General features: G+C 36.3%; 4 protein-coding genes and 1 pseudogene across 16 annotated transcripts in view; 2 read left to right on the plus strand and 3 right to left on the minus strand.

Moving 5' to 3' along the window:
- LOC104746262 (polyol transporter 5-like) overlaps nucleotides 1-1129 on the minus strand; it is a 4826-nt gene extending 3697 nt beyond the window's left edge. Inside the window, exons 1-3 of the mRNA XM_010467696.2 lie at nucleotides 891-1129; nucleotides 452-798; nucleotides 3-302 (exon numbers count right to left, since the gene is read on the minus strand). Coding sequence (XP_010465998.1) covers nucleotides 3-302; nucleotides 452-798; nucleotides 891-1050 — 807 coding nt within the window. The 5' untranslated portion in view covers nucleotides 1051-1129. The remainder of the gene's footprint in view (nucleotides 1-2; nucleotides 303-451; nucleotides 799-890) is intronic.
- LOC104746263 (putative F-box protein At3g17620) lies at nucleotides 5609-6994 on the minus strand. The gene has a single exon (XM_010467697.1). It carries the CDS (start codon nucleotides 6963-6965, stop codon nucleotides 5820-5822), a length of 1146 nt encoding a protein of 381 aa, XP_010465999.1. The 5' UTR covers nucleotides 6966-6994; the 3' UTR covers nucleotides 5609-5819.
- Nucleotides 8909-10117, minus strand: LOC104748307 (F-box/kelch-repeat protein At3g16740-like). Its single transcript, XM_010469971.1, has one exon. The coding sequence runs from the start codon at nucleotides 10115-10117 to the stop codon at nucleotides 8909-8911; it is 1209 nt and encodes a 402-aa protein (XP_010468273.1).
- Nucleotides 12707-14104, plus strand: LOC104748308 (annotated as a pseudogene).
- On the plus strand, nucleotides 14340-24421 carry LOC104746265 (nucleolin 2-like). 13 transcript variants are annotated; one of them, XM_010467699.2, is made up of 39 exons: nucleotides 14340-14649; nucleotides 14828-14835; nucleotides 15419-15854; nucleotides 15931-16030; nucleotides 16122-16220; nucleotides 16305-16376; nucleotides 16509-16589; nucleotides 16681-16764; nucleotides 16847-16918; nucleotides 17109-17154; nucleotides 17528-17685; nucleotides 17813-17893; nucleotides 18016-18096; nucleotides 18221-18328; nucleotides 18414-18503; nucleotides 18596-18688; nucleotides 18792-18863; nucleotides 18946-19038; nucleotides 19133-19222; nucleotides 19310-19399; nucleotides 19498-19569; nucleotides 21051-21140; nucleotides 21231-21320; nucleotides 21408-21497; nucleotides 21596-21667; nucleotides 21749-21799; nucleotides 21877-21966; nucleotides 22055-22144; nucleotides 22235-22330; nucleotides 22521-22553; nucleotides 22629-22727; nucleotides 22822-22872; nucleotides 22949-23019; nucleotides 23095-23212; nucleotides 23292-23383; nucleotides 23476-23575; nucleotides 23682-23773; nucleotides 23853-24021; nucleotides 24118-24421. In XM_010467699.2, the coding sequence occupies exons 3-38, from the start codon at nucleotides 15433-15435 to the stop codon at nucleotides 24004-24006; spliced, it is 3483 nt and encodes a 1160-aa protein (XP_010466001.1). In that variant the 5' UTR covers nucleotides 14340-14649; nucleotides 14828-14835; nucleotides 15419-15432; the 3' UTR covers nucleotides 24007-24021; nucleotides 24118-24421. The 13 variants fall into 13 exon arrangements, 12 of the variants coding, with proteins under 12 accessions (XP_010466001.1, XP_010466004.1, XP_019092741.1 ...); XM_010467702.2 differs by having other exon boundaries at nucleotides 14340-14835; nucleotides 22076-22144; XM_019237196.1 differs by having other exon boundaries at nucleotides 14340-14835; nucleotides 18019-18096.

The raw sequence follows: 26982 nt of genomic DNA on the forward strand, positions 1-26982 counted from the left end.
ACCTGAACGACGTCGTCGTGGCAATCGGCGGGAATACCGGCGGCGTGTTTGATGTCTTCGAGACGGAGAGCTGATTCGGCGAGGGAATCAGAGGTTTTGTCGAGAACGCGTTTGGCTTCGCCGAGACGGCCTTGCATAACGAGCCACCGTGGAGATTCCGGCATAGCTAGAACACCGATGGCGAGCACCACTGAAGGTACGGCTCCGATCCCGAGCATGAGTCTCCATCCCAGCTTCAACGGAAACTTCGAGAAGGCCAGGTTCGATACGTACCCGAGCATTATCCCGGCGTTTATGAACACCTGTACACGTCATCATAACCGCTCTGCCACGTCAGATAATAATTCTAATACGGCGAAAAGTCAAAATAGCCCGATGTAAAAATTCTAAATAGTAAAAAGGTAAAAAATAATAACCGAGAGTGTAATCTTATTATATAACAAATGTGTACCTCAGGGAAGGAGTTGAGGAAGCCACGGGATGAGGCCGGAGCGACTTCGGCGGTATAAACTGGTGCAATCATGAGAGCATATCCGACGCCGATACCGGCGATGAATCTTCCGAACATGAGGAAAGCGTAGTTAGGGGCTAATCCCATGAGGATAGCTCCGGCGAAGAATATGGCTCCAGCCAACACGATAGTGTAACGCCGACCAATCCAGTCGGAGGTTTTTCCGGCGGCGCAAGAACCTATAAGAGAATAGATGTTGAGTGATCCAGCGAGGATACCGATTTGTGTATCGGTAATATCTAAGTCTCTCTTTATGTAAATCATTGCTCCACTCATCACTCCTATATCTGCAAAACCAAAACAAGCTTGTTTTTGTTAACCAAGTCTCTTACTTGAGAGAATCATAATTAAAGGAGAGATAAACAACGAGAAAGCTAACCATAGCCAAGGAGGATTGAAGTCATGGAAGCTAAGATTGCACACGCGAATGCATATCTGTTCTTCTTTGGTGGTTTCGCCGGGACACCTAACTCCGACGGCACATGCTTCACCGGTGGCGGCGGCGGAGCTGTTTGGTTTTCCGGAACGGAACCTGTCATTTCGAGAAGGTATGGGGCGTGAGGTAGAGAGAGAGAGAGAGAGAGTTGTGAGGATTTGAGTATTCTAACAACAAGTTGTGGTTATGAGGTGTGTGAGTTATATAGACGTGTGTTGTTCAGACTTCAGAGTCCAATAAGATAAGGGCATAATCGTCCGAGCAAATGGGAAAGCTGTCCAAAACTATGGTCATGTATCATCATTTCATTTCATTACATTTGCATGTTTATATTAGAGACAAAACAGAATATCAGTAGAAACCAAAAAACGACAACTTATTCGATACAAAATTTTCATTTTAATACTATGTAAACATGTGTATTATTTTCATTGAATTTTTGTTAATTTTTGGTCAAACTGATGATATTTTGCATTGAATTTTTTTTGGATTACTCATAATTTATTAATTTACCAACAAAAAGGAAGACCACAATAAATAAAAATAAAATCGGAGGGGTTAAAAGGTAAACTAGGAAAAGTCTACTTGTTGTGCCATGACTCTCCATGTGAGCTTGTTGACTGCTGTTGTCGACTTGATCTTGAGGATTGAACGCATAAAACAGCTCAGATAGTGTACTTCTTTATTTCAAATAGCGAGTAACCTAATGGTAATACACACTTATCAAGATAATTAATCTATATCTGTTTGAGATGATATGATATTTGCTATTATAATACACGCCGATGGTTTATACATGCACACTACCATTAGTTTTACATTAAGATTCGGATCACGAACTGGCTACAATATAAAACAGTATTATTCTGATAAACATATCCGTATTAATTTGCCTAGTATGTTTCTTTACAAGTCCGCAAGTGCATTTCACTCTGCGTGCCTTGTGGGAACAGAGCCTTAGCCAACAATGACTGTATAATGTATAAAAAAAGAAATGCATATATTAATGAAGGTTCATTGGAGAAGCCGGGTCAACACACACAACAGTCCAAGACCACATGTCTTGATTCTTGAAGACGATAAGAGGTAATAAATCACTCTAATAATAATAATATCATAAGATTCCTTCAAAAACATTGTAATATAATAGTCTTCTGTATACTTACTTGCAAGAAACAATCAGTAGAGAAGTCAGTCGTTGGCTTACGAGAGCAATCGCTGTTATGAAGACTATATGAATTGTCAAAACAACTTGCTTCTCTACTTGTGGACTCTTTTCTTTTGGTTGAATTTTACGGAAAAACAAAACTATGTGATTATCAAAACTATTTCGTCCTCTTTAGAGGTCAAAGACTCGTTTAATTCCATCCTCAATTATTAAATTTAATGACTATATAATAAACACTCGTTTAATTTTAATATCAAGGAAATTAATAACAAACTATAGTAAGAATTTTGTTGCCACAAAAAAATAACTATATTGATAGACATTACATAACCCATCCCTTTGGTTCATTCGGGATGACATCAAGTTCTTAACTTTCTATACCCTTTTGGTTTCTTCCGGATGACATAAGAAGCACGATTTATGAAGAAATCAGTTTCTCAACTTATCTACCTTTGGTCAAAAGCTAGCTTTTGGGATCTTTCCATCTAATTTACTATTACTTCTTTTATCAGTGCTTCCATCATAAATCGTGGTTCTCACTATGATATATTAGAGAGCATGTATATCATATGTTATGGTAAACAATTTCATATTTATATCAACTATGAACCACATTTTCCATTATCACCTAATTATTTTAGTTGTCAACCTATCATATTAGAAAGAAACGAAATCCAATAATTGAAAAAAGTTGCAAAATGGTGAGTGAAGTGGGCCAAAGTACTAGCAGAAAAGGCAGCCATCATAGGTGACCATAATATCGGGCAGCTCGTAATTTTGGACTTCCTATTATGATATTATGATGACCCCACTTTCGCATTTCCAATGTGATCTCATTTTACAACACACATCAATCGTATTTCGTATAGTAGTATATATTTGTGACTCATTCTCATATTAGTGTAATCAACTTATAGTCGGAAATAAACTAATTTCAGAATCAACTAATGCATCAGATAGACATCAGCAAAATATCTTATCTATCATTTAATGCATCATGCACCCTATAAAGAAAGCCGTCGGTATACAAAATCCGTTGACTTCAAAGTAATATCTACGCAGTTGAGAGTACTTATTATGTTTTTTAAACTTTGGCGTACTCTAGATATTCAACTCTTTTGTCAGCATAATAATGAATTAGTTTGGAACATTTTGTAAAGAGCTAATTACAATCACACATTTTGATTTGTGTTAACTTGGGTGACTGATTTAGTTAGTTCATAGAGTTATAGGAGATGTATGGGTCCTTAAGCAAGGTGTGTAGAGTCTACGTACTTAACAATTTATATACTTAGAAAAGTCTCACCACGTGCTTTTGAATTTCTGTGCTAATTCTTTTTTTATCTGAAAAGTATATGTCTCTATTTATTACGTTTCGAATTTGCATATGCTAACTAGATCATGAAGATGATGAGTCATGAGAGGACTTAAGACATTTGTTGAACAACATAATACAAGTGAAAATGAATATTGTATACTTTTTCTAAGCAATCTTGGTAAGAAAGATGGTTTATGTTGTCTGAGGCCTTAAACAATTACATTTCGTATAAACGTTGATTTTATTTTTAAAACATATTTGTTCTGGAGAGTGGAAACTACAGGGCCGGCTTGAGTTATAATATATGGATTCCGCATCTGAATAATATATACCTGAATCCAAGTTTCTGACAACTTAAAATGCTCTGGAACAGCTATAGCTATTATCGAAAAAAAGTTATTATATTTCCAAACAAACTCATTATACATATATCCATCAAATTTGTAACATTGGTTTTGTTACGGTGATTGGAATTTATAAGAAATTATATATCCTCATAATATACATATTTTCTGTGCATGGTATACGACTATACGTATAATACATATTTATCTTAAATCTGAGTTTCTACCAGAACGAATAAAAGGAAAAATTGTTCACGTTGAATAAAGCAAATGGTGTCACGTCCGCAATCAATCACAATACAATTTATAGGGGAATCGTTGGGCCACGACTTAAATCAAAACAAAACAACTGTTCCAATCACTTGAAAAACATACCACAAATTCATAAAGCTCTCTCTGTGGTTTCTATTGACTTAAAACTCAATGTCCTTTCAGATTAATCACCACAAAGAATGTTGAATAAAATTTCCATATCCACCTATTTTTATTATATGATATATATATATAAACGTAAATTCAGAAGGAACAGTAGATGAATTGTTGTTTAGTACTAACATATTAGTAACATACTTAACATTGATACAAACAAAAAAACATATTACCGTAACATTTTTAGTCGATATTATCAAACAAACTTAGATAAAATGTTAGAAGTTTTTTAAGAAAAATGAAAGTCATGCAATATTTTAATTTTTAATAAAGCAAAAGCGGGGTTTGAGGATATGTATTTTCTATTTTCACTGATATTGAATTTGCATAGTAATATATAAAAACCCAAATTAAAGGCAATAGTAATCAGGCCTAATGAAATATTGATGTGAAATATTTTGTACAAATAAAAATTATTACATAAGCAGCAGGCATGTTCGCATGTGCTGTACGTGAAAGAAAAGGTCCTAACCCCTAGATGGGTGGATTTGTGGACCAGTTAAAGTGAAGTTGTAGTTTTATCTAATACTACATCCAGACAAACAAATCTAAGAGTTCTTAGAATTTTATTGTCTATGTGAGATTCGACATCACACCAATCAGTTAATCATGTGTATGCATGTTTGCTTGAGTATCATCATTGTGAACAAAATGATTGCTTTTATAAGTGGATACAGATCACTTCTGATTTGATCCACGTAAATTATTTGAAATGTAATGTATTCAAGTAACGGCCGATAGGTTTCAGAACTATTGCAGAATGCAGACTGTTTACCAAAAATATGTTTTCAATTTATTGTGGATCAATATATGGGTGCTATATAATAATAAATCTGTAAATTCGTGTTTGAAATCATAGAAGCAAACGTTACTCATATAAAGAAACATTTACATCAATAATAAAATGCAAATGGTGATATAAAAAAAAAAGAAAAAGAAAACATGTCAAATATATATATTTTAGAATAATTCGATAGCACTTTACTAGTTGCTTTTTTTTGGTCGATCTTTGCATTCCTTGGCTACTAGGATCTCCTATGAGAAAGTGAGTTAAAATGTAAAATAATCATTCGGTGATTATTTTCTTAACGATTGGGAGATAAGCACAAACATAATTAATAACTTTTAAGTTGTTTTTGGCATGGTTGAGCACTATATCTTCAAAAAGTTATATTGTAAACTTTTGTGGATATATTAATCTAAAAATGTAATACAAAGTGGGCATATTCATAGAATATGATAAAGCTGTAAAGCACGATTTCCACGCGACTCGTATCAGTATATAATATGAACTAAATTATAGAATCGAGCTTAGAAAAAACTATATAATATGTAACATGTTCTCCATTAGGGTAAAAGTCTTCACAAAAAACCACAAAAATAAATAAATATCTCAACGGTTAACATAATTAGGCGTCTTTCTCATGACTGCAATGTAAACAGATCGTGCTGAAAATTTGAACCCGAATATGATATAGAAAGCAAGACAGACCATTCGAACACAATGATGACGAGAAGCTCATAGAGATAGATTTCTCTGACAGTGACTGTGATAGAGTTGGAGTACTCGTTCCCCTGTCCTAGAATATGCCGAGTTTATTTGATATCTGAAACTAGACATAAGTGCTTAAAGGAACATAAGAGCACATACGTGGGAAAAAACACTCTTCTGAAGGGTCTATGATATCAATTTTTTTGAAATATCCATCCTCTCCAATGATATAAGCGAAGTAGCCCATCTGCTTACGTCTTTCAACATCAAAAACCACGGCAATTTTCTTCTCCTCGTCAACAAAGAAACTCCCTGATGTAACTTCAAATGGATAATCATCGAGTGGTTCCATTTCCACCGCTAAGAACACCTTGTTGCTCCACGACACCGCTTCGGGCTCAATCTTAGTCGTAATCCATATCTCCAAATGTAACGTATCCACTTGCTGAAATAACACTGCAAGTTGCTCATCTCTAACACTAGATAGAGTCACAGTATCATCCATAATTGAGTGAAACGGTAGACTTAGACGCGGTCCATATCTCTCTTTTGTAAAATCAAAACAGATCAAAAAATCTTGGTCCCCTATTTCTGTTCCGTCGTCTCCTACACCATTTTCTTGAGCAAACCAATAAGTGTTTCCCTTGAGAGACACGCCACGTGCATAAAACTCTATATCCCAATCTGGAAAGATAGTAATCGGGATAGTCATATCACTAGGTGATTTAGAGTTGATGTAGTACAATTCATACCGAACGTATCCAGAAGATTCAATAAGTCCCAAAACTTTGTAGCTGCGGCATGATTTGCTATTCTCGTATCCTATAGCATAATTTCCCCAATTTGGTCTGCTTATTGGCTCGAACCACAGGGTTTGGCCGCAGTAAGGATTCCAAACGACGAACCTATGGGGGTCTTCCGTGATGCATAACAGTAAACCATCGCAGTGATAGACTACAGATATATCGTCTCCATCTGAATTGGTTAGGCTAACGAGTTTACCTAGATGGTTTATTGATGGTTCAACGTGGTTGTGAATTCCCTGGAGGTTGACGCTTATCAGGTAAACCCGATCATTAATCACCATAACCGCCAAAAACTCAGTTGAGGCTGCTGCTTTAGCTTGAGTAAGGCGCTTCTTTGTAAAACTCTCATCTTTGGATAAAGCGTTCCAACTTTTGCAAACGAATCGGACTGCTCTCATAGATGTCACAGGAATCCTAATGAGCACATCCTCTGCCAAATCCCTTGGAAGATCAGACAGCATCTTCTTCAGCAAGCAAGGATCGTGACTTAACACAAGTAAGTTAGGGTAAAAAGCTTCAGAAATCAGAAGAAATTCTATCTTCTGACCTCCTTATAGGGAAAAAGTTTTGTACTTTACTTTATAGCAAAAAAAAAAGAAAAAAGAAAACGTTTTATTAATGAACTTGAACCAGGCCCAACTATAGAGTTGCAAATAAACCTAAGAATAAAATAGGTTTTCTGATTTTTGTAAATTTTTTAGGGTTCTTATTGATGTAGATTAGGGTTATTTATTTGTTATTAGGCATGAATGAAGACAGTTTTATCAAATCACTTTTTACTTGATTTTGGTAGATAGGCAGTCTCAGATTATCATCTTTCTCTCTCTCTCTCTGTTTATCTTCTCCAAATCACGTCTTGCTAGGTTGTAGAATGATATATACACAATTTTTGAATGGTTTATTTGTGTAGTTCGTGTTCATGTTACGTTAGTTTTAGTTAAACTGACAAAAAAAAAATGCCATCTTTGTTTTCCCTGTACAACTTGAAATATTTGATTACTCTACTCTTTGTCTTCTCTTAGCTTTGTTTCTGTTTAACTTTTTAGTTTGAATCCTCTGTTTTATATAGTTTGATTCATGTATTCTAGACTAGATCTTCCTGGATTCATCTGGTTCTGACTATTAGAGTTTGGTTCTGACTGAAGTCTTGGTCTCATTGACAGAGACTTACTCTTGTTCACTTATGATGGCTCTCAGAGCTTTTGGGTATGCATCCACCAAGATGGCCTCCCTCTGGAACCAAGCAGTCCCATCAAGATACAAGAAATATCGGATGATGAAATTGGGACAGTTGGTGATGGCCGTGATCATCATATCGAAGAAGGAGATAGCCATGAGAACATGATCGTTTCTCTTTCTCTGGGAAGCAGTGGTGATGATGATGATGAAGACGCATCGATTTGTGTGGTTAACAAAGCAAACGTATCTTGAAAATCCCAAAAACCCGTTCTTCATTTCAACTTCAACGTGTTCAACCCGTTCTGCTCGGTGGCTCTCCTCCGTGTCGCCAAAGTTATCGGTGGTGCTCCAAACAAGCTCTCCAAAATGTATGTATTGAGAAACTTTTAGATGAAAATTTTAGCTTTATTCATTTCTAGATTTGGTGTGTCGGATTCTAAATTGAAGCAGTCTGCTCTTAGAGAATCATACAAGAACAAGAAGTTGCTTTGACATGTATTTGTTTGTGTTTCTTGAAGCAAGTGTTGGAGATTGTGTGTCAAATAAAGATAGTCAAGTGATATACACAATTTTTAGAACCTTCAATGGACTATCTCAAATTTAGAAGTTTCTAAAATTTTAGTTTTGTATTTTTTTGAATTATAAAATAGATGGAACCTCAATACTTTGAACTATCAATGGAACCTCATAATCTACCTCAAGCCCCAAATCCTATATGTGCTTCTTTTGCAAGCTGAATACTTGACGATGGCATAATTAAGCTGCTGCTAGATAACGCTAAAAAAAAGTTTTTGTCTTATATATTACTCGATAAGGTACTCTAATGATACCCATAATTCAGAAAAGTAGTTCGGTTTGGTTCTCCCTTGATATTGTGAAATTTCATCCCTACCTCTTGTGGTATTAGTGTATGAGCAGCAACATCTGCAAAAGTTTATCGCTTAATCTTGGTAACATCCTTAGGAACAAATAAATTTGGATATCCAGATGCAGTTCCCAAGCAAGTCAGTAATATCATTCTTGGATTATTAACAATAATACACATTTTTGTGTGTGTTTGTGATCTTGTGATAAAAATAACTTCCTAGGAAATATGAGTTTCCGCTTCAAATTGCACTAGCAAGATATGAGAAACAAGAACACATCACAACAAAAGGAAACAAAGAAAGAAATAAAACATCACAACAAGGTATGGAAAACAAGAACATCATCATAATTTGTTTTTCTATTTTTTTCCCTGTCTTTTCCTTTTGCCACTTCGTGTAGGTCGTTCAATTTGCACTAAACTTGGAACATAAGAGCACATAAGTGGGAAAGAACAATCTTCTGAAGGGTCTCCGAGATCCACTTTTTTGAAATATCCATCCTTTCCAATGATATAAGCGAAGCAGTCCATCCCCGTGACCATCCCCGTACCTCTGTCAATATCAAAAACTACGGCAACTTTCTTCTCCTCGTCAACAAAGAAACTCCCTGATGTAACATCAAATGCATAATCATCGAGTGGTTTCATATTCACCGCTAAGAACACCTTCTTGCCCCATGACACTGCTTCAGGCTCAATCTTAGTCGTAATCCATATCTCCAAATGTAACGTATCCTCTTCCTGAAACAAGACTGCAAGTTGCTCATCTCTAACACTAGATAGAGTCACAGTATCTTCCATAATTGAGTGAAACGGTAGACTTAGACGCCGTCCAAATCTCTCTTTTGTAAAATCAAAACAGATCAAAAAATCTTGGTACCCTATTTCTGTTCCGTCGTCTCCTGCACAATTTTCTTGAGCAAACCAATAAGTGTTTCCCTTGAGAGACACGCCACGTGCATAAAACTCTATATCCCAATCTGGAAAGATAGTAATAGGGATAGACATGACATCACTAGGTGATTTAGAGTTGATGTGGTACAATTCATACCGAACGTATCCGCGAGAAGGTTCACAGAATCTCAATACTTTGTAGCTGCGGCATGATTTGCTATTCTCGTATCCTATAGCATATCTAGGGTTAGGTCTGCGTATTGTTTCGAACCACCGGGTTTGGCCGCAATAAGGATTCCAAACAACGAACCTAGGGATGTTTCTGGTGATGCATAACAATAAACCGTCGCAGTGATACACAACAGATATATCGACTCGATCTGAATCGGTTAGGCTAACGAGTTTACCTAGATGGTTTATTGATGGGTCAACGTTGTTGTGGATTCCATGGAGGTTGACACTCATCAAATAAACCCGATAATTAATCACCATAACCGTTATAAACTCCCTTGCTCCTGCTGCTGCTTTGGCCTGAGCAAGGTGCTTCTTTGTAAAACTCTCATCTTTGGATAAAGCGTTCCAATTTTTGCATACGAATCGCACTGCTCTCATAGATGTAATTGGAAGCCTATTGAGCACATCCTCTGCCACATCCCTCGGAAGATCGGACAGCATATCTTATTCAGCAAGCAAGGATCGATTATGTAACACAAATAAGTTAGGGTTTAAGCTAGCGTAAGAAGAAAGTCTCCTCTGCTTTCCGGTGGTTACAAATTTGAAGACACCCCTTTAGAATCTAATATAGTTAGAATATAGGGTAGAATATATGTTTACGGAGGCTGAAAGAATTGAGAGAGATTTGTTACAAGAAATATTTTTGGAGAGAATATAGTAGCATTAAGGAATTAAGGAAAGTTGTGGCCTTGTGGGCAAAAAAACAAAGATTGTGGGTGAGAAAAGAAACAAATCAGAAAAATCATATAATTAGTGTTGACAGTTATAAACTTATTATATTTAAAAGTCAATATCTAAAACAATCTACGTTTATAAATGAGAAACTCAATTATAAGGCTAGCTTAAGATTTAATTTGTGATCATCTCAAGATAAAGAATCAATACAAACAATATATATATATATATTAATTTGATTAGACATGTAATAATTATTTTCTTGTATAATAATTAAGATTTATTTTATATATATATTATCTTCTTAATTACGTTAGATTTTTTTCAATATATATATATATATATATAATTTATTAATAAAATTTATTTTAACATCAGTTATGATTGATGTAAATATTGTATTGTTTAAGAAAATAATTTTACTAAAAATGAATAGATAGATCAATTATCTAAATGATGTAAATATATAATAGAATGTGAATCAACTTTAATTAATTGATGCCAAAATAAATAATTATAATATCAGTTGAATAATTGATGCTAAATCCTATATATTTGTTTCAATTATCAATAAATAATTTAATATTATATCATCTAGTTTTATGATATGATTTAAGTGATACAACATATATACCTTTTTTGTAGTGATATTTGCGCATACATCATTGCATTAATGGATAGTATTTCTGTTTTTTTTTGTTTTCCCCAGATTCAGCACACTCAAGTGTATTCACTACCTTAAACAGTTAAACATGTTATTTAAGTTAAATTTCTTACAAAAGTTAGAATAATGGAAAAAGCTCTTTATATTTAAAATTTGAAATACATACCATATAAATTAATAGATATGTGTTTATCGAATATTTATAAAATATTAATTTCTTTACAAAAATATTTATGCAACTATATATAATAAGAAATAACAGTAACACAAAAACATTCACTAATTTCATTTACCCAGTAAAAATAGTCTTGCTAATTAAAGCCAATAATATATGATCAGCTTGTTGAATTGATTAACCAATTGATGAGGTTGTGCTTTATTTGTTCAATTGTCTAAAGCACTATCATGTTAGTGTGAGCACTTTCTAGGGTTTGAGATTACCTAAGGGAAGTAGGGAAGTGGATAATGAAAAAAAAAATCCAATTAAAATCCCAATTAAGCTATTTAAAATTTGAAATAAATACCATATAGATTAATAGATATGTGTGTATCGAATAATTATAAAATATTAATTTGGTTACAAAAATATTTTTGCAACTATATAATAAGAAATAACATTAACATAAAAACATTCAAAAATTCGAGCACCGCAGATAGTTAAGCACTTGGTTTTGACATCATTGTAATTAAATTAACGTATATATATACATAGATATGAGGCAAAATCATCTTCTTTGGTGGCCAATTCAACCTTTACGAAGGCATTTTATGGAGATTGCTTACGCCCATGAGAATGAGAGAGTAACCCAAACAAATAAGGTGCCACATCCTTTCTGTTTTAGGATAGTTCTCTATATAGAATGTATTTGCTTATGTTTGATAAAAGTTCTTTGGTCTATCTTTTAATCTAAACATTATTTTATTGTTAGATCAATGTGTTATGAACCTCTTTTATTGCTAATGCATTAAGAAGGATAGGAATGCTTAGAGCATCAGATAAATTTTTCAGCGTTGCTAAAAGAAAAAAATTAATATTTTAATATTTAACTAATGAGAAACGGACAAATGTAAAAATAAACTAAGTAATAATTATACTCTAAGCACTTTAAGCAACATTCTCTCTTCTTCTCTCTTCTTTTTGCATTATTTTATTAGTTTTTAATAAAAAGAATTTGGGGAATTTGGAGAATTTAAGCAATGTTCTCTTTTTGGGAAGTAACAACCAGTGGAGATGACCTTAGCTCCCTCTTAACCTTAATTCTCTTTTAGAGATTAAGTTTAATTCTTGGGGCTTCCTCTCTTATTAATCAATAGAGAACCTTATACATAGGTTTTCATACAACTTAAATCATAACCCCAATCCATGAAGGAAAATACTTAAACCAAATTCATAAAGTAAACCACCAAAACTAATTAATTAAAATGTCCTAACCATACTCTAATCTACCAAACCATGATCACGTATCACATATATAGGAACCTGCTCCTGCAAAGAAACAACTAGAACCTCTTAATGAAAGAGAAGGTAGAGAGCAGCTTATCTGAGGATGATTCTTCTTCAAAAATCACAGGCTTTAGAATATAATCTAGTGGGATTTTAGTGTGGCCCAATATAATTCAAATAAGAATTCAGCCCAATATTTTAAAGACAGTAATAAAGTTGGGAGTTGTCGCGGCTCGCGGGACTCCCCTGTCCTAGAATTTTCCCGAGTTTAAGATTCTGAAAGTGGGCATGAAGTACTCAAATAATGGCTTATTGCGGGAAGCTCGGAAAGTGTTCGACGAAATGCCTGAGAGAAACGTCTACTCGTGGAACGCGGTGATCTCGGCCTATTTAAAGTTCAACAACTTAAAGAAAGCGCGTGAGTTGTTCAAAAGTGCCAATTGTGAACGAGATTTGATCACGTACAACACTTTGCTTTCAGGGTTTGCCAAAACTGATGGGTGTGAGAGTGAAGCTATTGAGATGTTTGGTGAGATGCATAGGAAGGAGAAGGATGGGATTTGGATAGATGATTTTACTGTCACTAGTATGCTTAAGCTTTCTGCCAAGTTGACCAATGCGTTTTATGGCTGTACTAAATGTTCTGAGTAGTTTAAAGAGCCTGAAGATTGGGAAAGAAGTACATGCTCGGGTATTGAAGGATGGATCATATTCTAATAAGTTTGTAAGCAGTGGAATTGTTGATGTTTACTGCAAGTGTGGAAATATGAAGTACGCGGAGTCTGTCCATTTGTTATATGGTTTTGGAAACTTGTATTCGACTTCTTCAATGATCGTTGGTTACTCTTCTCACGGAAAGATGGTTGAGGCAAAAAGGTTATTTGATTCTTTAACTGAAAAGAATCTAGTGGTCTGGACTGCCATGTTCTTGGGATATCTCAATTCAGGTCAACCTGGTTCTGTGCTTGATCTTGCACGTGACTTTATTATAGCCAAGAAGACCAAAATTCCTGATTCTTTGGTCATGGTTAGCATCCTTGGTGCATGCTCTTTCAAGCTTTTATGGAACTTGGGAAGGAGATTCACGGCCACAGCTTGAGAACAGGCATTTTAATGGATAAAAAACTTGTTACTGCGTTTGTTGACATGTATTCACAATGCGGAAATGTTGAGTATGCTGGAAAGGTCTTTGACAGTAGCTTGGAGAGAGACACGGTTATGTACAACGCCATGTTAGCTGGTTGTGCTCATCATGGCCATGAAGCCAAATCTTTCCAGCTTTTTGAAGACATGACTGGGGTTGGATTCAAGCCGGATGAAATCACGTTTATAGACCTCCTATCAGCTTGTTGTGACTGTATGAGGTTTAGCTTGTGCTATATGTGGGCAACTGGGTCAAGTGAAGAAAGCACCAACTCTGTTCGTTACTTACTTGTATGAACTTACTGCCTTGGCTCAAGTAAACTCTGACACGGAAAGCGGCAAACTCACCATGCTTAATAAGGGTTGGTTTAACAAAAGAAAACTGCATTTGCATCTGCTGGTTGAATTCCTCTGTTGCAGCCTCAGTAAAAAGTGTCGCTGTAATTTATCTTTTATCTAAGTTTCTCGTTTGATTTTCTTACCAAGATGAAAATAGATTTGTGTGGTGTGTTGTTTGTCTGCTTAGGTTAAATAATAGATTTATTTCTTTCTCCAACCCAACTCATATATCTTAAAAGCCCAGAGATTTTATTAAATCCAATAACATTTAACATCCAATACAAATATCTTAAAGCAAGCCCAATTATTAAATTTGCATAAGAAACGATGTCGTTTTATATTTGCGTACATAAATTTTGCATAAAACTCGAGACCCCTTCCTCTGTTTTCACTTTTCCTAGCTCGCGGGTCGGGTCGGGTCGAGTAAAGGGTACCCGATCCGTGCCCAGCAGTGGTGTGGTGTCTACAGTCTACTTATAAAATCTCGAGCCAGTAGTCATCTGAGGAAAAAATTGGAAACATTGGGGTTTGCGTGGGCTTCAAGATTCGGAAACTTTCTCAATTCTCTCTGATAAGTCGGCGATTGCGACTGTCACCACCACCGCGTCTCACTCCGCCGTTGCTTTCTCACTCCGCCGTTTCTTTCTCACTCCGCCGTTTCACCGTTGCTTTCTCACTCCGCCGTTGCTTTCTCACTCACTATCTCTGGTAAATTTCTCGATTTTTCTTTGATTGTTGATCACTGATCAGTTTTATTCGCTTGGCTTGTTTTGGTTTGTTGCGGAAATTGCGAATTTCTCTGATTTGGAAACCTTCTCTCTGATTTCTCGGCGATTGCGACTGTCGCCACCGCTGCGTCTCCCTCCGCCGTTGCTTTTTCACTCAGTCTCTCTGGTAATTTTCTCGATGTTTCTTTGATGGTTAATCAGTTTGATTCGCTTAGCTTGTTTTGGTTTGTTGCGGAAATTGCGACTTTCTCTGATTTGGATACCTTCTCTCTGATTCGTCGGCAATTGCGACTGTCACCACCGCTACTTCTCACCCCGCCGTTGTTTTCTCACTCAGTCTCCGGTAGTTTGATTCGCTTAGCTTGTTTTGGTTTGTTACGGTCCTTTAGGAGATTGCGACTTTCTCTGATTCGGTTTATTTCTCGGAATCAAGAACTTCTAGTTACGTTGTAGGCTATAACTTCTTCTTTGATGAATGTTGCTGAATCTTTCGTTAGGTTAGAGTTACTCTTTGTTAAAGAAGCTATCATGTTAGTTCCTTTTTTCTTATTTTGTTTATCCGTTTGATTCGTTCAGCTTGTTACTGATCCTGCTTGTGACTATGATAGAACTTTAGATACGTTTTATGCTATAACTTACAATTAGATGAGTGTTGCTGATTCTTTCTTTCCTTAGAGTCTTAGAGTTATTCTTTGTTATAGAAGCTATCACGTTGCTCGCTCATGATTGTTTTCTTGTCTGCTATTTAGGTCTGTCTGAAATCATGCCGCAGCAAAAAGAATTGAATATGTGCCACCCTGACGGTACCCCATGGGTAGCAAAGTTGGTCATCGGAGACACTTTCACAAATTTACAAACTTTGGCGGATGAACATCCAGATGTTGGACATGTGCTTCGAGCCTCGCAGGTGAACTTTCTGACGGAATCTGACACTCGACTTCTGTTTGTCAAAGCTTCAGAAGGTCATTTACCAATTTCTCCAACAAAACCGGGGATAAACCAAGAGGGCCTCTTCTTCGTAGTTTCCCATGCATACTCAGATGGGACCCATTATGAAATTGTGAATGACGGTCGTTACACACAATCAGGACGTCCCTTTGGTAAATTCAAGTTCACGGAGGCCAAACTTAAGGATAAACGGAGTAATTTGTTGTACATCCGCAGGAATATACGGCTCCGACGTCAGTGAGTATCTAGTTAATTGTTTTGAATGTTTTAGATACTCATTTCATTAATGGATTATACTTTTGATATTTTCCAGATTCAACAAACTAGCTTGTATCCACTACCTTAGAGTACATGAAAATCCTATTGCGGAGAAGACGAATCATCTGGATTCTCCTGAAGCTGATTTTGATGAGGTTAGCTCTGCAAACAATTTTATATACCAATAAGTAGTTAGGCCATCATTTTACTAAATGTCAAATAACATATTATAAACAACATCAACAGGAGAATGCTGCATTGGAGTATGATTCAGACGAGAATCTGGTTATGAAAAGAGGGACCCGTGATAACAATTCATCACTTGATAATTCTGATTCATGCGTGGTTAGCTCAACCATCATTATAAGTATTAATAAGTTACCACATTGGTTACTTAATTTAAAATGACCTAGACGTCAACATCAACAGGAGGCTAATTCAGACGAAACTTCGCTTAGCCAGGAGAACAGTTCACTGAAGAATGATTCTGATTCATACGAGGTATAACTCACATTAAAACGTAACTAAGAGCACTTTTATGTCTTTTGTGATCTTAGTTTTTTTCTTTCTTTATGCAACCTAATATCGTATGCTTATTTTAAAACTCAGTTTTGTTTGATAAAACATGATTAGGAACCCGCCCCTGCAGCGAAGAAACCTGCAGTTGTCAAGAAAGATAGTTCATCCGAGGATGAATCTTCTTCAGACGAGGTAGTAGTTGTGTTACACATGTTAGCTCAATGTTACAACATAATATCATATGCTTAGCTGAAATTCGTAATTTCCTTTTATTAAACTTGACTAGGAACCTGCCCCTGCAAAGAAGCAAAAGCAACCTGCAGTTGTTAAGAAAGACAGCTCATCCGAGGATGAATCTTCTTCAGATGAGGTATGGGTTGTTGCGTCATTACATGTTAGAAGAAAGTGAAAGCTTAATTTGAATTTTGTTTTGTTTAATAAAACTTTGTTAGGAAACTGCCCCTATGAAGAAGGTACCATCAGTTCCTAATAAGGCCGAGGCAGACAGCAGTTCATCTGACGAGGTAAACATTGCGTTTTTACATGTTAGCTTAATGTTACAAGAATATCATAAGCTTACAAGAATACCATGAGCAAGTCTAGCAAAAAAATCCGACACCAAAGTAGCGATCTTTCTCCTTCTTCTTCTCACTCTGTTTTGTCTGTGAAGACAATTATGAATTCTGTGTTTTTTTTTTATCTTTGATTCTCTAGGTTGAAGCCGCACCACCTGCTTCAATCACAAAGCCACTCAAGAAAGGTACTATTTTTTTTTATATATACTGTGTAAAAATCTGTGGTTTCTCTTAATTGTGTTTCATTCACCAAAGCTCAAAAACTGGAATTATTGTGTCGTGAAGCAATTCCATGATTTAATTACATACTCTCATCACAATCTCACATGCACTTAATGATTTGTTTGGTTAATTCATCATCTTCAGTTTTGTTAAGAGTCCCAATTTTTTCTTGGAATCTGACTCTGGCTCATTACTTTTCTGCTTGGACGATTGGGGATTTGTTTTTTGATTGAATCATTGTTATTATGTCGTGTTGAACGAGTGTGATTACAAATCAATTGTCAAGAACTAGCTTCTCAGCAATTATGTTCTATTTTCTTATAATTTGTTTGTTAGGTAAGAGAGATGCGGAACAGGATTTGGACATCCAAGTTTCGAAGAAGCAGAAGAAAGACTTGATTGCTGCTGTTCAGAAGGAGAAAGCTGCGAAGAAGATACCAAAGAAGCTAGAGACTAGCAGTTCTGACTCATCTGATTCTGAGGAAGAGCAGAAGGTAAAAACTTCAATCTCGTTGTGTAATTTGTATGTAGCAATGTGATGAATTTCGTTTAAGTTGAGTTTAAACTGAGTCCAATGTTCTGTCTATACTCATCTCATCTCTTTGATTTGCTGTTGTTCAGAAGGAGAAAGCTGCGAAAAAAATACCAAAGAAGGTAGAAACTAGCAGTTCTGACTCATCTGATTCTGAGGAAGAGCAGAAGGTAAAAACTTCAATCTCGTTGTTTGTATAAAGCAATGTGACAAATTTAAGTTAAGTTGAGTTTAAACTGAGTACAATGTTCTGTCTATACTCATCTTGTCTCTTTAATTTTCTGCTGTTCAGAAGGAGAAAGCTGCGAAAAAAATACCGAAGAAGGTAGAAACTAGCAGTTCTGACTCTTCTGATTCTGAGGAAGTGCAGAAGGTAAAAACTTCAACCTTGTTGTGTAATTTGTATAAAGCAACGTGAAAAATTTAGTTAAGTTGAGTTTAAACTGAGTACTATGTTTCTGTCTATACTCATCTTGTCTCTTTTATTTGCTTTTTAGACTAAGAAAGTTACTGCAAAGGAACCTCCATCTAAGCTGAAGGATGACTCTTCTGAAGACGATGATGATTCTTCTTCGTCGGATGAGGATGATTCTTCTTCGGATGAGGTAGGGATTGCATTACCAAACTTCTCTCAATGCTATTACATTGCCACTTTTTTTTTTTTTTAATAATATTGATTTATACATATAGGAAACTGCCCCTGCAAAGAAGCAACCTGAACCTCTTAAGAAAGACAAGGTAGATAGCAGCTCATCAGAGGATGATTCTTCTCCAGACGAGGTGTGTTTTGCTGCATCATTACACGTTAGCTCAATGTTAGAGGGAGATGTCATCAGCTTAGTTTGCAATTGTGTCTTATTAAACATTGTTAGGAAACCGCCCCTGTGAAGAAGCAAACAGCAAAAGCTCTTAAGAGTTCAAAGGTCGGGAGCAGTTCATCAGAGGATGATTCTTCTTCAGACGAGGTAGGAGTTGTGTTACACATGTTAGCTCATAATTGATAATTACAACCTAATATCATATGCTTAGCTAAAATTCGTTTTTTTTCCTTTTATATAACTTGATTAGGAACCTGCCCCTGCAAAGAAGCAACCTGTTAAGAAAGACAGCTCATCCGAGGATGATTCTTCTTCAGATGAGGTATGAGTTGTTGCATCATTACATGTTAGATGAATGTGAAAGCTTAATCTGAAATTTGTTTTGTTTAATAAAAATTTGTTAGGAAACTGCCCCTGTGAAGAAGGTACTACCGTCAGTTACTAAGAAGGCCAAGGCAGACAGCAGTTCATCTGATGATGGATCTTCATCTGACGAGGTAAACATTGCGTTTTTACATGTTAGCTTAATGTTACAAGAATATCATAAGCTTATTTTGATCTATTTTTTTTTATTAAATAAATCATAATTAGAAACCTGCCCCTGCAAAGAAGCAACCAGCAGGTGTTGAAAAAACCAAGGCAGAAAGCGGATCATCTGAGGACGAAACATCTTCAGACGAGGTAGAAATCACATCATTACACATTATCTCAATGTTGGAGGAATGTCATATGTTTGATTTTTAAAATCTTTTGATAAAAACAATATAGGAATCTGCCCCTGTGAAGAAGCAACCAGAACCTCTTAAGAAAGACAAGGCAGAGAGCAGCTCATCAGAGGTTGATTCTTCTTCAGACGGGGTAGGAGTTGTATTACACATGTTAGCTCAAAATTACAACCTAATATCATATGCTTAGTTGAAATTCGTTTTTTTTTCCTTCTATATAACTTTGATTAGGAACCTGCCCCTGCAAAGAAGCAACCTGTTAAGAAAGTCAGCTCATCCGAGGATGAATCTTCTTCAGATGAGGTATGGGTTGTTGCATCATTACATGTTAGAAGAATGTGAAAGCTTAATTTGAAATTTGTTTGTTTAATAAAACTTTGTTAGGAAACTGCCCCAGTTAAGAATGTCATGGCAAACAGCAGTTCATCTGATGATGGATCTTCATCTGACGAAGTAAACATTGCGTTTTTACATGTTAGCTTAATGTTACAAGAATATCATAAGCTTATTTTGATTTTTATTTTGGATAAAACATAATTAGGAACCCTCCCCTGCAAAGAAGCAACCAACAGTTGTTGAAAAGCCCAAGGCAGAAAGCGGCTCCTCTGAGGACGAATCTTCTTCAGACGAGGTAAAAATTGTGCCATTACACGTTATCTCACTGTTGGAGGATTTTCATATGTTTGATTTTCATTTTTTGTTTTGAGAAAACATAATAGGAATGTTCCCCTGTGAAGCAGCAACCTGCAGTCCTTAAGAATGCCAAAGCCGTGAGCAGTTCATCAGAAGAAGAATCTTCTTCGGACAAGGTAAGAATTGCGTTATACATTGTTAGCTCAATGGTAAACTAATATCACATAGTTACTTTGCGATTCGTTTTTTTTGTAAAACATAATTAGGAACCCACATCTACCAAGAAGCAGCCANTGCAGAAGGTAAAAACTTCAACCTTGTTGTGTAATTTGTATAAAGCAACGTGAAAAATTTAGTTAAGTTGAGTTTAAACTGAGTACTATGTTTCTGTCTATACTCATCTTGTCTCTTTTATTTGCTTTTTAGACTAAGAAAGTTACTGCAAAGGAACCTCCATCTAAGCTGAAGGATGACTCTTCTGAAGACGATGATGATTCTTCTTCGTCGGATGAGGATGATTCTTCTTCGGATGAGGTAGGGATTGCATTACCAAACTTCTCTCAATGCTATTACATTGCCACTTTTTTTTTTTTTTAATAATATTGATTTATACATATAGGAAACTGCCCCTGCAAAGAAGCAACCTGAACCTCTTAAGAAAGACAAGGTAGATAGCAGCTCATCAGAGGATGATTCTTCTCCAGACGAGGTGTGTTTTGCTGCATCATTACACGTTAGCTCAATGTTAGAGGGAGATGTCATCAGCTTAGTTTGCAATTGTGTCTTATTAAACATTGTTAGGAAACCGCCCCTGTGAAGAAGCAAACAGCAAAAGCTCTTAAGAGTTCAAAGGTCGGGAGCAGTTCATCAGAGGATGATTCTTCTTCAGACGAGGTAGGAGTTGTGTTACACATGTTAGCTCATAATTGATAATTACAACCTAATATCATATGCTTAGCTAAAATTCGTTTTTTTTCCTTTTATATAACTTGATTAGGAACCTGCCCCTGCAAAGAAGCAACCTGTTAAGAAAGACAGCTCATCCGAGGATGATTCTTCTTCAGATGAGGTATGAGTTGTTGCATCATTACATGTTAGATGAATGTGAAAGCTTAATCTGAAATTTGTTTTGTTTAATAAAAATTTGTTAGGAAACTGCCCCTGTGAAGAAGGTACCGTCAGTTACTAAGAAGGCCAAGGCAGACAGCAGTTCATCTGATGATGGATCTTCATCTGACAAGGTAAACATTGCGTTTTTACATGTTAGCTTAATGTTACAAGAATATCATAAGCTTATTTTGATTTTTTTTCTATTAAATAATCATAATTAGGAACCTGCCCCTGCAAAGAAGAAACCAGCAGGTGTTCAAAAACCCAAGGCAGAAAGCGGATCATCTGAGGACGAAACATCTTCAGACGAGGTAGAAATCACATCATTACACATTATCTCAATGTTGGAGGAATGCCATATGTTTGTTTTTTAAACTATTTTGATAAAAAAAATATAGGAATCTGCCCCTGTGAAGAAGAAACCAGAACCTTTTAAGAATTCAAAGGTCGAGAGCTCTTCATCAGAGGATGATTCTTCTTCAGACGAGGTAGGAGTTGTGTTACACATGTTAGCTCATAATTACAACCTAATATCATATGCTTAGCTGAAATTCGTTTTTTTTTTCCTTCTATATAACTTGATTAGGAACCTGCCCCTGCAAAGAAGCAACCTGTTAAGAAAGTCAGCTCATCCGAGGATGAATCTTCTTCAGATGAGGTATGGGTTGTTGCATCATTACATGTTAGAAGAATGTGAAAGCTTAATTTGAAATTTGTTTGTTTAATAAAACTTTGTTAGGAAACTGCCCCAGTTAAGAATGTCATGGCAGACAGTAGTTCATCTGACGAGGTAAACATTGCGTTTTTACATGTTAGCTTAATGTTACAAGGATATTTTTATTTTTATTTTGGATAAAACATAATTAGGAACCCTCCCCTGCAAAGAAGCAACCAACAGTTGTTGAAAAGCCCAAGGCAGAAAGCGGCTCCTCTGAGGACGAATCTTCTTCAGACGAGGTAAAAATTGTGCCATTACACGTTATCTCACTGTTGGAGGATTTTCATATGTTTGATTTTCATTTTTTGTTTTGAGAAAACATAATAGGAATGTTCCCCTGTGAAGCAGCAACCTGCAGTCCTTAAGAATGCCAAAGCCGTGAGCAGTTCATCAGAAGAAGAATCTTCTTCGGACAAGGTAAGAATTGCGTTATACATTGTTAGCTCAATGGTAAACTAATATCACATAGTTACTTTGCGATTCGTTTTTTTTGTAAAACATAATTAGGAACCCACATCTACCAAGAAGCAGCCAACAGTTGTCAAGAATGTCAAATCAGCTGCAAAAGACTCATCATCCTCAGAGGAACATTCTGATGATGAGGTTTGTTTTGATACAGTTTCTCTATGTCTTCATATATTATATATATATATATATATACACTATTAAAACATGACAACTTCCGTATCTTTTTATTTGTTATTTCTCAAGTTTGGATCATTTTTATGATTTGTGATAGTTTCTCAACTTCCGTATATACACTTAATATTTCATATTATTGTCCCACTTGCAGGAAAGCAATGATGAAAAACCTCCTACGAAGAAGGTAGTTACATTCTTCCACAAAGTTGTTCTCATTAGTTTTATGTTATAGAAGTGACAGTTAAACTTTCTTTTGCAGGCGAAAGTTTCATCAACAAAAACTTCTAAACAAGAAAGCTCTAGTGACGAATCTGATGAGGAGGAGAGTAAAGATGAAAAAGTGACCCGAAAGAAAAAGGTACCATTAATGTTGTCTTCAACTCATTCTCTATAGTATTTACTTGCTTAATGTCTGATAATAATTTTTGTTCTATCTTTTGATCGAAATCCAGGATTCTGATATTAAAATGGTGAATGCAGAGCAGAAATCAAATGCAAAACAGGTAAAAACTCCTGTAAATGCTTGTAATGAATTTTCTTCCTTTAGTTCTGTGTAATGTGTTTTTGTTTATATTACAGCCAAAGAAGCAAGGAGGATCAAAGACGCTTTTTGCTGGAAATCTTTCCTTCAGAATTAAGAGATCTGACATGTAAGTATATAACATTTTTTTTTGGTTCTTCCGATTTAAGTGTTAGTTGTATGATATTTATAACCCAATATACAGAGAGAATTTCTTCAAAGAAGCTGGTGAAGTTGTCGATGTTAGAATTGCTTTACGTGAAGATGGTACTTTAAAGGGATTTGGGCATGTTGAATTTGCTTCTGCAGATGCAGCTCATAAGGCAAGTTCGTGTTGGTTATTTTGGAATCATTGAAGTGGTATTGGAACTACGATGATGATTCAATCTATTTTGGATGTAGGCATTGCAACTGAACGGTAAATCATTACTAGGTCGCATAGTTCATCTTGATCTTGCTTCCGAGAGGGTTGTATACAATACTCCACGAAGCAGGTATTTTTCTTACTTGCGATATGAGCATGCTGTGAAAGTTGATTATGGATGTTTGTTTCCAGGCTAATATTGTATCGCTGGAATATTTACAGCAATGCTGGTGACAACTACCAGAGTGGCGGCATAAGAGGAGGAAGCCGGGGTCAAAGGATTTTTGTTAAAGGATTTGATTATTCTCTTGACGAAACTGAAGTAAAATTCTCGTCCTCGACTTTCTTAAAACCAATTCGACATGTTATAGTAGTTATTCGTAAGTGGCTGATGCAAACAACAAAAAATATGTTGTGAACATGATCAGATCAGGCGTGCCTTGAGAACTCATTTTAGTACTTGTGGAGAAGTGGCATGGATTTCTATTCCAACAGATCGTGAGACTGGTGCTATCAAGGGGTTTGTATTTTTCTTTCGTGCATTGGTGGATGTTGACGATGATGAAACTCATGTAACATAGGCTTTCTTATTCTTTCAGGATTGCTTTCATAGATTTGAAGGATGGATTTACAAAGGCATTGCAACTGAATGGAAGTGAAATTAGAGGATGGAAAATTGTGGTGCAAGAGGCTAGACCGAGAGGAGAGGCTGGTGATGGTAGTGTTGGTCGTTTCTCAGCAAACCATGTTTGATTGCATCAGCCTAAGGTTTGTATTTTCTTCTCTTTTTTGTTTTTTTGTGTGTGTGTGCATTGTAGAATCAATCAGCCTTCTTATAAACTTGTTTTTGTATGGTCTTTGCAGGGAAGAAGACCGTCTTTATTGGTGATGAGTAGAAAGTCTTCTGTTGAAGAGGGCTCTTGTTTTTCTTCTATCCCTTATAGCTTTTCTGGCCTAGTTTTTTTTTTCTTTGTTAGTTGAGAGTTAACTGTTCCTTAAGAGAGCCAAGATATATGTTGGTTAATTTGGCTAAGAGTGCTCTTCTGCTCAAAATTTGAAGAAATCCCTTATATTCAGTAGTGGTTCTTCTGCCCTGGTTACACTTTGTATGTAGACTCTCTTTGAACTTTGAATGATTAGTAACAACATTTAGTTGCTGCTATTCGTATTAAAATGTCTTAACTAGTGAAAAAGCTCACGCTGTTAACCATCTTCGCTTATCTCTTCGGTCTTCAACCAGAGCCAAGCAGCATAGAAGCTCACGCTGTTAACCATCTTTGCTTTCATGCTATAGTATATCTTCTTTATCTCAAAGATATTTCAGCAGTAGGAAATGAACCATCCCTCATCATAGTGTCAAATATATATAGCCCTTGCCCTCTCGTAACAGCCACACTCAAACTGTTCCATGTCTTCGGATCAGGTGTTCGTCCACTTTGTCTTACCACACTCTCCGCTTTCAACGTTATCAGTATACAAAGGCGAACAAGCAAAATGGAAACCTTTTGTCTCACCATGATTATCCACTTTATGAGCTGTCCCTGGAAAGCCAAGCTTGCAATACACACCAACCATGCTTTTACAGACACTTTGCAGCCAGGTAGTCTCAAGTCAGAGAAAACCTGAGAAGCTTCAGCATAATGTTCATTTGCTACACAGCAGAGTAATGCAAGGTGGAACTGCAAAAACACCAGCCATTAACTCATGGGGCAGCGCTTATATTGTTAACCTTGCAATGCAGAACAATGCGTGCTTCATTTATGAGTCTCCTAGATCTACTGGCGTGTTCTTTTAAAAATTCAAGAAACTCAAACGCTTCTTAATGCCTGAATGATGATCTGTAGGAAGTAGGAACCAAGGATAGACAATAGAGTGTCGTTTTCCAATTCATAGCCATTGGCTACAACCACTTTCAATTGTCTAGCAGTAAGATCAAACCATTCATCTTTAACAAGAACTGATGAAATCTCTAGTGGGGTTCATGCCAGACAATCCTTCCATATCTCTGATGGTTTTCTGACCTGCTTTCCTTCATAAGTCCATCAGAAATCATATCACACGATATAAAAACCAAGAAAGTATTTTTAGCCTCCTACGAGCTGCGCTTCCACATTTCTGTTTCCTTTTCCAAGTGAACCGGTCATAACAGTGTAAATAATAGCATCGGGGTGGGTTCCTCCTTGCCACATGTGAACGATTGTGTTGTACGTGAGTACGTCATCTCTTTCCCAAACCCCATTTTCCACATTTGTTTGGTACACCTCTGTCGTTCTCCGTATGTCACTGCATCAGGGATATAACCTCTAAGGCTCTAAGCTCTAGCTCCGTGGCTTTAGCATTACATCATCCAGAAAATCAGGCTCTAAACAGAAAATCATCATTATAAGTTTCTACAAGTCAGGCTGAGATCAATGAGCCTCCATGTCCTTAAAACCTTCACTGCACCCTTCAAATTGGAATCCCGTGAACAACAGGTACTAAGAAGAGTGTTGCAAGTGATAGCATAAGGCCTATAAGACCCAGATTTCTCACCATATCTAACAGCTCAACAGCCAGACTCGGAGTCAATCCACCAGATTTAAAACTAGCGTTGATAAGTGTATTGCATCGAGCAGCCCATGTGCGGCTATGAAAATAAACCCCTTATCATTGCGTCGTACACTTGAACCGTATCTCCAAAGTTTGGCTCAGCTCAGCCGCAAGTGATTCCTGATTCCACCGTCCCAAAACGCTTCGTATGGCTGATCTCAATCACGAGATACCAGTTCACAGCTACACGAATTTGCTCTGAGATACAGCCATTTTGGTCTCCAGATATCACTTCAGTCTGTACACTGAAAAGGTGGTGATAACAACTGGTATAACTACCAGAAAAACAAGCACAACTCTCTTTACAAACAATGAAGCTGATTGTTACAGCAAAACAGTGACAGAGGGCTTGACTAGTTGATGTACTTGATTTGGGTGTAAAACAACTGTGTTAACTGCGGCAACACTTTCATACTCCTTTTGGCAACCCGGAGCCCTGCAAATTGGTTTTGCAAGTCAACAATTTGTTGCAAATCAACCTAAGAATAAAAGCTCCAGGACACGTAACTTATGGAATGAATGAAATCTATTAACATGAAGATGACAATCTACCTCAATCGCCAAATCCTAACTGTGAATACGTGAAGATAACATAAGTAAGGTGCTGCTAGTTATCCCTAACCGGGAAATGCATTGGTGACTACATGTAGCACAGGTGCTTGCGAGATGAAACTACCAAAGCCGACAAGAACATTACTGATGCGCGTTTAGTTACCATTATGTCATGTGGTAATTAGTATTTGGTATGAACAGCAACATCTACAAAAGTTTACAGCTTTATCTTGGAAACATCCTTGGGAACAAATGAGAATGGATTTCCGGATGTAGTTCCCAATCAAGTCAATAATATTTTTCTTTCAGTACTAACAAAAACACATTTTCGTGATAGCAACACCTTCTTTTGTTTGAAGCGTTTATTGCAAACACCATTTTGGTTGAACTGAAAGTAATCCACAGAGGAGAAACAAACTAAACGTCCTTATCCGCGAGTTGGATATATATAAGAGAATACTTTCCGCTTCAAATTGCAAACAAGATATGAAAAACAAAAGGAAACAAAGAAATCAATAAATTAGAGGTCGTCGAGAATCTGGTTTTTTTTTTTTTTTTTTCGTCTTTTCCTTTTGCCACCTCGTGTAG

Source organism: Camelina sativa, chromosome 15, assembly GCF_000633955.1.
Source record: "Camelina sativa cultivar DH55 chromosome 15, Cs, whole genome shotgun sequence".
NCBI lineage: Eukaryota > Viridiplantae > Streptophyta > Magnoliopsida > Brassicales > Brassicaceae > Camelina > Camelina sativa.

Bases quoted from the DNA above. Each gene is read 5' to 3' on its own strand.
- LOC104746265 (XM_010467699.2), top strand. From the start codon at position 15,433: ATGCCGCAGCAAAAAGAATTGAATATGTGCCACCCTGACGGTACCCCA. The intron at 16,919-17,108 runs GTAAACATTGCG...TTGATTCTCTAG, and splicing joins ACAGCAGTTCATCTGACGAG to GTTGAAGCCGCACCACCTGC. The intron at 21,967-22,054 runs GTAAAAATTGTG...AAAACATAATAG, and splicing joins ACGAATCTTCTTCAGACGAG to GAATGTTCCCCTGTGAAGCA.
- LOC104748307 (XM_010469971.1), bottom strand. From the start codon at position 10,117: ATGCTGTCCGATCTTCCGAGGGATGTGGCAGAGGATGTGCTCAATAGG.
- LOC104746263 (XM_010467697.1), bottom strand. From the start codon at position 6,965: ATGCTGTCTGATCTTCCAAGGGATTTGGCAGAGGATGTGCTCATTAGG.